Source organism: Lytechinus pictus, chromosome 17 (genome assembly GCF_037042905.1).
Source record: "Lytechinus pictus isolate F3 Inbred chromosome 17, Lp3.0, whole genome shotgun sequence".
NCBI lineage: Eukaryota > Metazoa > Echinodermata > Echinoidea > Temnopleuroida > Toxopneustidae > Lytechinus > Lytechinus pictus.
This window is the reverse complement of record NC_087261.1, coordinates 19,332,154-19,344,676: the sequence shown is the minus strand read 5'-3', so window position 1 is coordinate 19,344,676 and position 12,523 is coordinate 19,332,154. Positions and strand designations below refer to the sequence as shown.

Sequence of the window (12,523 nt, the reverse complement as noted above, 5' to 3'; positions counted from 1 at the left end):
GATGAGTGAGCACGCATCAAAGTGGGAAAAAGGGTATTTTCAATGTCACAGACTCATTTTAAAGGGTAATAAAGTGAATATTGGGGGAAAATTCGGTTTCAAATGTGACTTTAATTGCTGTTGTTTTTATCATCCATCATTTCTATCACCACACACTTTCCGAACTTTGAAAATTTTCATGGTTGAGCGAGCACATTCGAAAAATTAGGAATGAATACTCTTTATATTGCATAAATGTATTCTTTTCCTAACAATTTCTCAGGATCAGTTTAATTTATGGCCAATCAGTGGTGGATCCAGAATTTTAAAATGGGAGAGGGGCCTATAATCGGGGGAACCACCAACATTTTCAAATTTTAACATGATCTAACAAGTTGAAGAGGATACAACCATAAACCCATATGATGATACGTTACAATACAGGGGCCGCGGAACGGTTTTCAAAGGGGGGGGGGGGCTGACCATGCAAAAAATCACAATCGTATGGTCATTTTTACATTTTGTACATGCTTTTGGAAAAAAGTGGGGGGCTTAACTCTTTAAATGCCGTTGGCAGCTATACGTGCCCTTAGCCCTCTAATGCCATTGGCACGTATACGTGCCCGGAGAACTTTTTTTTTTTAAACCAATTTTACAGCCAGAAAATCAACACCATATTTTCTGTTTTTTATGTTGTTATACTGGCCAGGAATTCACAATTCATTTTATCATATAAAAAATAGTGGTTTACATAGACATTTTTTGAGTAAAATTGTATTTTTGCATCATTATTTTCAAGAGTTGATTTCGGATATTGCTGCGATCTGAATCAAGATTTCCCCTATTGACACGTGTGATATAACGGTTGTGTGTAGCAATACACGTACTTCTATGGGCAGAGCAAAGGCGAATGTGCGAAGACATTCAGCTCGGAATTGACCAATGACCGAGCGGTACGATGTTCCTCACCCAACACTACTCGCCCATTCGCTATTGTTACATGAATATTCATGAGCTATCGATCGGGTCTTTTGCAGGCCAGTATGGTAGTATTCTTGTGTCAAGGCTTTTTTCTGCCTGCAAATGTGCACGGTTTGGGGGAGATTTTTTTTGTGGGGGGGGGGGGGTGCGGGGGAAAGGTCTTATACATTGTTTTTAGCATTGTCACAAAATTGTTCTCGTTATAAATATATGATTAAAGAAGCCTGTCATTTCCAACTCTCGTCTGCGCACTGCAATCATCACACTCATTATTTATTTATTCATCTATTATTGTTATTAATATTATCATTATTAGTATTACTATTATCATAATCATTATTATCATTATTGTTATTGTTATTATAATTATTATTATCATTATTCTTCTCTTTCACCTTCTTCTTAGTATAAAAGGGATGGTCCGGACTGAAAGTATTTATAGTTTTATATACAAAGCAGAATTCACTGAAAGCAAAACACCGAAAATTTCATCAAAATCGGATAACAAATAACAAAGTTGTTGAATGTCAAAGTTTAGTAATATTTTGTGAAAACAGTCATGAATATTATATTTATATATTATGTCATAAAAATTATTGTAATCATATCAATTGCATTTCTCCTGCAGCCAAAACTCTCTCTTCATAAACTTAAGATCAGGTAAATAATGGTTCATGTTCGTTTGTGTTTTTATAGCCCATACCATTATAAAAAAGAATGATTGATATTGTTACGCTTATTAATATCATCTTCAAACTTCTCGCAAAAATATGAATCGTTCAATATTGTCGACATGATCTGATGTCACCTAAGGAAAATACGTTTGTCAACTATGCCAGTGCAAAAGTAAGCAAGATTTTTATTTTATTTCAATGATGACCTTTGTTTTATTGCTGGAAGAAGTATAATACTCAAGAAAGAAAGTATGCGTTTTGTTTTTAACTGTCAGGTTCAGATCTGCAGAAGGGGAAAGAGTGTGATGGAGAGGCGCTAGTGCCTACAAAAATGAAGCATGCACATTTGACAGTTTGTATCAACGTGGGAGTCACATTATATATATAAAGTATTCTCATGATGAAATCTGAAAGCTTCTACGACAAAAAAATGATTATTCATGTTCCTCCTTTGCTCCTTTTCGTCGCATACAGGGTTGTAAGCCGGTTTTCTAAATCTAACGACACCAAATTACGTACCAAGTTCGGTGGAAAAAACATCAAATTTACGGAAATAAACCTAAATATTATTTTGATCATTAGCAAAATGTATATTGTCAATGTGGCAAGGGCGAAATCAAAAGTATGATGTGGGTAAGGAAGGAAAAAAAAGAGAAAAAGGGAGTGAGCGAATCAAGCGAGTAAACGCACTTTTCATGATCTTTTATTTACAAGATTCTGTGAATGTCATGCACTTTCCGCAATGCGTTTTTTTCCATTCTTCCTCATTTGTTTTATTAGCGAGATATATTTTATATTAATCAATGTATCATTTCTTCCGATGATCCGCTTTCTTTTGTTTCTCCCTTTATGCCAGCAACAAGATGATGGGTAAATTCCCCTACACGCTGAGCTCTTATGTCAAATCTGATATCATATACTACTAAATGAAAAAAAATGGATCAAGCAAATTTGATAACAACACCAAATTACGTACCAAGTTTGGTGGAAAAATAAACATCAAATTTGCATCGGTTACGGAAAGAAACCTTAATATCATTTTGAGCATCAACAAAATATATGTTGTCAATGTGAAAAGGGTGAAATAAAAAAATATGATGGGTATAAGGAAGATTTAAAAAAAGAGAAAAATGTGAGTGAGCGAATCAAGCGAGTAAACGCACTTTTCATGATCTTTTATTAACAAAATTCTGTGAATGTCATGCATTTTCCGTAATGCGTTTTTTTAATTCTTCCTTATTTGTTTTATTAGCGAGAAATAATTTATATCAATCAATGCATAATTTCTTCCGATGTTCCGCTTTCTTTTGTTTCTCCCTTTTTGCCAGCAAAAAGATAATGGGTATATTGCTTCGTTATTTATGTTCCCTCTTTTATTTTTCAATTTCCTGTATTTTTGATTTGTCAATATATAGCCTATACATGTACATTTCTTCAATCTTAAATCTTATCTTTATCCTTTATTTCTAAATATGCAAAATAGGCTCCAGCTACAAGATAATTAAATTATTTTAAACTATTTGTTTTTTGTATGCTTTTGATAAGTGGAAGTAACGATGCCAGTGTTTGTGCTGGTGGTCGTGGTGGTGGAGGTGTACTGTTTTCCCCGTGATTTCTTGTTCTCATTCTCGACATTATCCATGCCATCTTTACCATCATCCCTATCATCATCATCATCATCATCATTTAGATTACAGGAAATTTGACGTATATTGTCGATGCTAAATGTCTTAAAGTCGAAACAAATATTTGAATAAAAATGATGTACTTTAATGGCAATAAGTCAATGGAAGGTGTTGGGGAAAGAGACAGAGGAATCTTAATCTTGATCTCAACGGAGAGAAAAGCTATTGTGCGTATCGGAACCTTTGAAAGTATTCAATTGTCAAATCAAAAGACGCACGCGTGGCCCGATTTCTATTAACATCCTGTGCTAAATTGCTCTCCTCGATAATAGGTCAGGAAGGAGTGCGGATTAGACATTCCTCATGAAAGGGAGTCTGGGCATCTATTGTTCATGACTTGGTGGCATGAACAATAAAAATGCAGTCGTTATCAGACAGGTGGCTACTTTGCTCGCTTGTGGAATGAATGAAGCCTAAAGTTTGAAAATAATTATTCAAAGACATAATATGCAATGGGGCCCTTTTCTTGTCTAAAATTGCCATTATATTTTCATATTTATATTGCATTATATTATCCACACGAAAAAGAATATCCGGCATGTATTGTCCATTCCTTGGCATGTACGAGATGCATAGTTGGCCCAGATTACAGTGTGTAAATTGTCAAAATACCAGTCTTATAATGACTGTAATCACAAAATTCTAATTGCGTAATTATTCATTATATTTATCTTAATTTTGGTTACCCTGGAAGCCGGGGGGGGGGGTCTATTACTTCAAAACGGCTCAACATTAACATTTTTTAGAAAGTTTTAAAATGAGTGTTCACAAATATCAACGTTCATAATATTTTAAGCGATTCATTTGACCGACCAGGACACCCAGTTTTTGTACTGCTGTAAAAAGTAATTGTAGTTTCATAGTAGTAGTGGTAGTAGTAGTAGTAGTTTTGTTACTTTCATTATAATTATCGTTTATCATTAAAGCACAAAATCTATGCAAAGATATAAAAGTAAAATAAAAGTGAAAAAAAAAACACGATATGAAAAAGAAAGGAGAGAGAGTCCAGAGATTACGAGAGATGGATATAGATGGAATGAGAGAGAGAGAGAGAGAGATGTGAGATCAGTTAGTTACGTAATAATGATAACGTATGAATATTATGCTAGAATTATGTTTTGTAATAAATACATTTAATTTTGTATTCAACCTTGGTCACCACAAAAAGGGCTAAAAATCAACATAAACATTTCCACCTGACCTCACATTACAGAACAAATAGGCCTATTTTCTTTTTGAAAATTTGTATTGAATTTTTAGTTTGCAACTGATCTGCATTTCCTCTTCTTGATTCACGAAAAATAAACATTTTTTCTTAGTTCTGTGTACTTTGCCAAGAACGCCCATATTATTTTGTGGGATTTTACACCCCAAACCTGTTAGTATTGAATCTGTCCGATCCCTCTTTATCTATATTTCAATATATCATCTTTAGTTTTCTATATTTTGTCTCCTTCTGACTGGCAATAACTTTGTTACAGTACGAAAGCCCGTATAGTATGTACGACGAATCGACCCTGACAAAATATGACTAAACTTTACACTGATTCATGCTTTAGAACGATAGTTGAGTGGGTCGCAAATGTTTTTTGCCGACACTGGATATAAATCGCCTACATTATCCAAAACAGTATATAGTTGTGTGTATCGCACACCACAAATCGTATCCAGGTTACGATTTTTCTAAAACATGTTTTTCATTACGACAATATTGACAAGAATTGAAATGACATAAAATTCACACTGCGCTAATAATTTTGTTTCCCCCATAGCGGTTGTTTCGGAATACCGCGCATTCTGAAAAATTACAGGGTCTTGTTTTGAAGACTACATGAATGTAAGGGTACGGTTGGCTGCACTGTAAAGATACATGGCTCTAATATTATTGCGTGTGTTTGCATGGGGATCGCAGCTGTGCTGTGATTGGTCACTTGATCGACGACAATGCCCTTTTTTGGAAAGGGCGGTTTCAATTTCGTGTGTATAAACCCTCTCACATTTCAGAGGAAATAACTTGAATAGCAAAATAGTATTTCATTAAAGAGAGCATTATTTTTCATATTTCTGTTTGTTCAATTTCATCAATAGATACGTCATTTGAAAGGGTAAACATTGAACTTTCATTTTATCTTCTTAATTTGTTGGTATCTCTTCAATTACTCAGGTTATTTACTCTTTGAAATGTTCATGAAATCATAATTTTCTAGGTTTTACTTATTGAAAAAAACGATGTAAAATATTTCATCTTTTCTCAATTTTTCCGATTGCAAATATGAAAGGTCATAATATGATCATAAAGTCCATGAACCATGCATCATTTCTTATGTAGAAGGTTTCATTATACAACGTTCGGGTAAAGAGTTATGACCGTTTTAAAATCGGTCTCTGCTTACGTTTCGGTCAATTTAGGATTCCCTCGAATATCCCTGGCACTAGAGGGGTATTGGGCATGGCATAGTAAGAGTTAACCCCCCCCCCCCCCGCTTCCGCGGCCCCTGCAATACATTGTGCTCACTCAACCATAAACATACGATATCAAAATTGTGTGTGGAGTGGCTAAATGATGGATAGTAAAACAGCATTAACACCATAAAAATCACCTAAAAACAACTTTTACTTTGTATTTGCACAATCTGAAAAAAAGACTTGTGACTTTCAAAAATTGTCATTTTTAATTCAATCTTTATTTACTCATGCATGACCCAACTGATCAATCTCATTTTTCCCAGGAGTTGCTTAATGAGTGTAGAAAACCAACTACGAAATATCATATCTCAAAATAATTCTGTTCAAAAGTTACAGCAATTTGATTTAGGGGGGGACTTACTTTTTTTGTTGTGTATAGAACGACTCATATCACTCAATAATGGCCAGAGTTCTACAATATTTATCTGTAAGAAATAATGTTGGTGTCTAAATTTTGGTATGAAGGGCCAAATAATACATTCGGACAAGAAACAAGGATGGTTAGTATTCCATTTTGTCCTAATATATAATTTGTCCCTTAAAAACATAGTTTAGACACCGAAATCAAATCTCACAGGCGGATATAAAATGAGCTGTGCCACATTTAAGTATCAGCAGCCATTTTAGAATCAATTTTTGGAAGCCATATTGGATTTTGGTCATACCAGACCACTGACCGTCCTTAAAACTTGTCGTAATGTATTATTTTGACCCTTGAAACCAGTGGTTTAGACACCAAAATCGCATCTCCCAGGCCGATATGAAATAAGCTATGTCCGCTTTAAGTAACAGCAGTCAATAAAGAATCAATTTTTGGAAACCAACTTAGATTTTTTGACAAACCAGGCCACTGGCTGTCCTTGTAACTTGCTCTAATGTATTATTTTGACCCTTGAAACCAGTGGTTTAGATACCAAAATCACATCTCCCAGGCCGATATGAAATGAGCAATGTCCGCCTTAAAAATAAGCAGCCTATTTTTAAGATCAATTTTTGAAAGCCATCTACGATTTTTGGACATATCAGATCACTGACTGTCATTGTAACTTATTCTTATGTATTATTTGACCCTTGAAACCAGTGGTTTAGACATTAAAGTCACATCTCCCAGGCCAAAATGAAATGAGTTATGTCCGCTTCAAGTAAAAGCAGCCATTTCAGAAACAATTTTTGGAACCCATCGCAGATTTTTGGACATACCAAACCACTGGCTGTCCTTCTAACTTGTTCCAATTAACTACTTCACCATTAAGACCATTGAATAAAAACCAAATTAAAGCCACTTGGGACGAATTGTGGATTCTCAGTCTACGGCAGCCATTTTGGGCGCCATCTTGGATTTGCCAGGTACACTGGAGGGCTTATAATTCACTTTAGCCTGTAATAACAATTTGTTTACCCCTAGACTATGGATTATGAACCGAAATAGGATTCTAGGGTGGAAAATTAGTCAGTTGTATCCATTTTCAGTGAATGGCGGCCATCTAAGACGCCATCTTGAAAATAACCACTTTCCCGGATGCGGATTTTGGTAGATTTTTAGTGTTATTCCTGAGGTCAAATAGTACAAAAAACCGTTGAAAAACAATTTGTTGCAATTTGTTCCGGGTAAGGGTATTTCTCGTCGTAAATTGACCCGTCTACAGTAATTCTCCCGTACTTTGCGCGGATGACCGCACCAGTATTTCCACTTTGAAGGAAATTTCCCGAATTGCGGAGAAATCCTGATCATTTTTACGTATTTATTTTAGAAGTGACAAAAAATCCGGGAAATCCGGAAATTACAATTAAACACAATTAAAGTTGCAACTTTTAATATTCATGTTGTATTTTAAAAAAAGGTCAAGTCCACATCAGAAAAAATGTTGATTTGAATAAATAGAGAAAAATCAAATTAGCATAACACTGAAAATCTTATCAAAATCGGATGTAAAATAAAGTTATGACATGTAAAGGTTTTGCTTGTTTTTCACAAAACAGTGAATATGCGTGAGCGTGGAATATTTCATAGAATAAAATTAGTCCGCTAATTTGCGTACAGACCAGGATGTACATATAGCTGGTTTGTGAAATTAAGCTTATTTAACACCTGATTTTTATGAGCAAGATTTCTAGTGTTATGCTTGCTGGAATTTTCCCTCTTTATTCAAATCAACTTTTAGTTGGGGCGAACCTGTCCTTTGATTCAGGAGGTGGCGCTGGGTTGTTGAGGCCTATTGATATTAGAACATGCAATTCGTAATATATTTAAGTACATTTACTCGATTAATTTCGGGAATTCAAAGATTGAAAATGACTGACGAATATGGTTTTGACATTTTTTTTGTCATTTCTTGTTTCAGACATCAACGAGTGCTCTTCAAAATTTAGCAATCCCTGTGTACAAGGAGTGTGCACCAATAAAAATGGATCTTATACATGCCGCTGTTCCGCTGGGTTCATGTTGAGCCCTGATAATAGTACTTGCATTGGTATGTATAGGCCTATATGCAGTGCATCCCCGAAAAAAAGTAAAAATTGGAGTTATTAATATTTACAATAACTATCCATGTTAACCACAAATATGATGAGGACATAAAACATATTATGAAAATAAATATCGTCTTTCAAATAAGGTCAATGACCTGGTAAAATTTCCAATAAAACATAATGGCAGGCATAGAATGCTGGTTCATTTCTGTCTGGCCATATCCGTTCCCAAAATAATTTTATTTGTATCGTCACTTCAAACGTGCCGCTCGGCGGGTACAAACTACATATAATTATACGTCGTATTGTGCCCTTATGCATTTTCATCTACATATACACCCTCTCCTTTTGTTTTCCTTTACATGTTAATTTCTTATCCGGTTTTAGATAACATTTTTACATTATGAAATGATAAAGCTAATGTATCTAAAATATATCATCGATATAATTGGTAACCAATAAAATATGGACTATGAAAATGGTATAGCACTATTTGATACAGAAAAAACCCGCAAAGTATCTTTAGTGGTATATTAAGCCTTCTTGCAAATTGGCTTTATTTGGCCAAAAGAGAAGGTAGATACGGCTGATTTTGTTTTGCAATAAGTATTTGCCAGTATTGTGGGCTAGGCCTATGCTAGCTTCGTTCAGCTTCGTTCAGACGCATGGGATCCTGTTCAGAGTGAAATTCTGTTATGCATGGACTATAAAATTCTAAAGATATTTCTCTTATCACGACCCAGACGTAGGCTGGGTTGACCGGAGCAAGGGTCGGAGTACTGCCTGTCTGGACGTCGTACAAGATACCCGGCCTTCCTCCGACCAAGATACTCCTATCTTTTTTTCGGGAGTATCTAGGTCGGAGGATAGTCTGTCAAGACGAGCACTACACCGACCTTTCCTCCGATTGGGCTCCGCTAACCCTTCCTCCGACCAAAAGAGCATACGTATGGGTCGTGATAAGACAAATATCTTTGTAATTTTAATTCATTCATAATAAAATAATGAATGCGTTTGAACGAGGCTATTATTACTCTAATATTCTTTGCCTAGTTCATATATTTCATCAAAAGTTAACCATTCACGTTTTCGTCTAAACAGATCTCGACGAATGTGCAACCAATAGCCACACTTGTGATGTAAATGCAAATTCTGTGCAAAAATGAAATCGATTTTTTTTTATTCATGGATGAGTGAGCACGCATCAAAGTGGGAAAAAGGGTATTTTCAATGTCACAGACTCATTTTAAAGGGTAATAAAGTGAATATTGGGGGAAAATTCGGTTTCAAATGTGACTTTAATTGCTGTTGTTTTTATCATCCATCATTTCTATCACCACACACTTTCCGAACTTTGAAAATTTTCATGGTTGAGCGAGCACATTCGAAAAATTAGGAATGAATACTCTTTATATTGCATAAATGTATTCTTTTCCTAACAATTTCTCAGGATCAGTTTAATTTATGGCCAATCAGTGGTGGATCCAGAATTTTAAAATGGGAGAGGGGCCTATAATCGGGGGAACCACCAACATTTTCAAATTTTAACATGATCTAACAAGTTGAAGAGGATACAACCATAAACCCATATGATGATACGTTACAATACAGGGGCCGCGGAACGGTTTTCAAAGGGGGGGGGGGCTGACCATGCAAAAAATCACAATCGTATGGTCATTTTTACATTTTGTACATGCTTTTGGAAAAAAGTGGGGGGCTTAACCCCCCCCCCCCCCCCCCGCTTCCGCGGCCCCTGCAATACATTGTGCTCACTCAACCATAAACATACGATATCAAAATTGTGTGTGGAGTGGCTAAATGATGGATAGTAAAACAGCATTAACACCATAAAAATCACCTAAAAACAACTTTTACTTTGTATTTGCACAATCTGAAAAAAAGACTTGTGACTTTCAAAAATTGTCATTTTTAATTCAATCTTTATTTACTCATGCATGACCCAACTGATCAATCTCATTTTTCCCAGGAGTTGCTTAATGAGTGTAGAAAACCAACTACGAAATATCATATCTCAAAATAATTCTGTTCAAAAGTTACAGCAATTTGATTTAGGGGGGGACTTACTTTTTTTGTTGTGTATAGAACGACTCATATCACTCAATAATGGCCAGAGTTCTACAATATTTATCTGTAAGAAATAATGTTGGTGTCTAAATTTTGGTATGAAGGGCCAAATAATACATTCGGACAAGAAACAAGGATGGTTAGTATTCCATTTTGTCCTAATATATAATTTGTCCCTTAAAAACATAGTTTAGACACCGAAATCAAATCTCACAGGCGGATATAAAATGAGCTGTGCCACATTTAAGTATCAGCAGCCATTTTAGAATCAATTTTTGGAAGCCATATTGGATTTTGGTCATACCAGACCACTGACCGTCCTTAAAACTTGTCGTAATGTATTATTTTGACCCTTGAAACCAGTGGTTTAGACACCAAAATCGCATCTCCCAGGCCGATATGAAATAAGCTATGTCCGCTTTAAGTAACAGCAGTCAATTAAGAATCAATTTTTGGAAACCAACTTAGATTTTTTGACAAACCAGGCCACTGGCTGTCCTTGTAACTTGCTCTAATGTATTATTTTGACCCTTGAAACCAGTGGTTTAGATACCAAAATCACATCTCCCAGGCCGATATGAAATGAGCAATGTCCGCCTTAAAAATAAGCAGCCTATTTTTAAGATCAATTTTTGAAAGCCATCTACGATTTTTGGACATATCAGATCACTGACTGTCATTGTAACTTATTCTTATGTATTATTTGACCCTTGAAACCAGTGGTTTAGACATTAAAGTCACATCTCCCAGGCCAAAATGAAATGAGTTATGTCCGCTTCAAGTAAAAGCAGCCATTTCAGAAACAATTTTTGGAACCCATCGCAGATTTTTGGACATACCAAACCACTGGCTGTCCTTCTAACTTGTTCCAATTAACTACTTCACCATTAAGACCATTGAATAAAAACCAAATTAAAGCCACTTGGGACGAATTGTGGATTCTCAGTCTACGGCAGCCATTTTGGGCGCCATCTTGGATTTGCCAGGTACACTGGAGGGCTTATAATTCACTTTAGCCTGTAATAACAATTTGTTTACCCCTAGACTATGGATTATGAACCGAAATAGGATTCTAGGGTGGAAAATGAGTCAGTTGTATCCATTTTCAGTGAATGGCGGCCATCTAAGACGCCATCTTGAAAATAACCACTTTCCCGGATGCGGATTTTGGTAGATTTTTAGTGTTATTCCTGAGGTCAAATAGTACAAAAAACCGTTGAAAAACAATTTGTTGCAATTTGTTCCGGGTAAGGGTATTTCTCGTCGTAAATTGACCCGTCTACAGTAATTCTCCCGTACTTTGCGCGGATGACCGCACCAGTATTTCCACTTTGAAGGAAATTTCCCGAATTGCGGAGAAATCCTGATCATTTTTACGTATTTATTTTAGAAGTGACAAAAAATCCGGGAAATCCGGAAATTACAATTAAACACAATTAAAGTTGCAACTTTTAATATTCATGTTGTATTTAAAAAAAAGGTCAAGTCCACATCAGAAAAAATGTTGATTTGAATAAATAGAGAAAAATCAAATTAGCATAACACTGAAAATCTTATCAAAATCGGATGTAAAATAAAGTTATGACATGTAAAGGTTTTGCTTGTTTTTCACAAAACAGTGAATATGCGTGAGCGTGGAATATTTCATAGAATAAAATTAGTCCGCTAATTTGCGTACAGACCAGGATGTACATATAGCTGGTTTGTGAAATTAAGCTTATTTAACACCTGATTTTTATGAGCAAGATTTCTAGTGTTATGCTTGCTGGAATTTTCCCTCTTTATTCAAATCAACTTTTAGTTGGGGCGAACCTGTCCTTTGATTCAGGAGGTGGCGCTGGGTTGTTGAGGCCTATTGATATTAGAACATGCAATTCGTAATATATTTAAGTACATTTACTCGATTAATTTCGGGAATTCAAAGATTGAAAATGACTGACGAATATGGTTTTGACATTTTTTTTGTCATTTCTTGTTTCAGACATCAACGAGTGCTCTTCAAAATTTAGCAATCCCTGTGTACAAGGAGTGTGCACCAATAAAAATGGATCTTATACATGCCGCTGTTCCGCTGGGTTCATGTTGAGCCCTGATAATAGTACTTGCATTGGTATGTATAGGCCTATATGCAGTGCATCCCCGAAAAAAAGTAAAAATTGGAGTTATTAATATTTACAATAACTA

General features: G+C 35.4%; 1 protein-coding gene across 6 annotated transcripts in view; it reads left to right on the top strand.

The window, feature by feature from the left end:
* LOC129280745 (fibrillin-1-like) overlaps positions 1–12,523 on the top strand; it is a 136,918-nt gene that overhangs the window by 91,476 nt on the left and 32,919 nt on the right. For all 6 annotated transcript variants that reach the window (XM_064112373.1, XM_064112375.1, XM_064112374.1 and 3 more), the window contains 2 exons: positions 8,128–8,256; positions 12,321–12,449. In XM_064112373.1, coding sequence (XP_063968443.1) covers positions 8,128–8,256; positions 12,321–12,449 — 258 coding nt within the window. The remainder of the gene's footprint in view (positions 1–8,127; positions 8,257–12,320; positions 12,450–12,523) is intronic.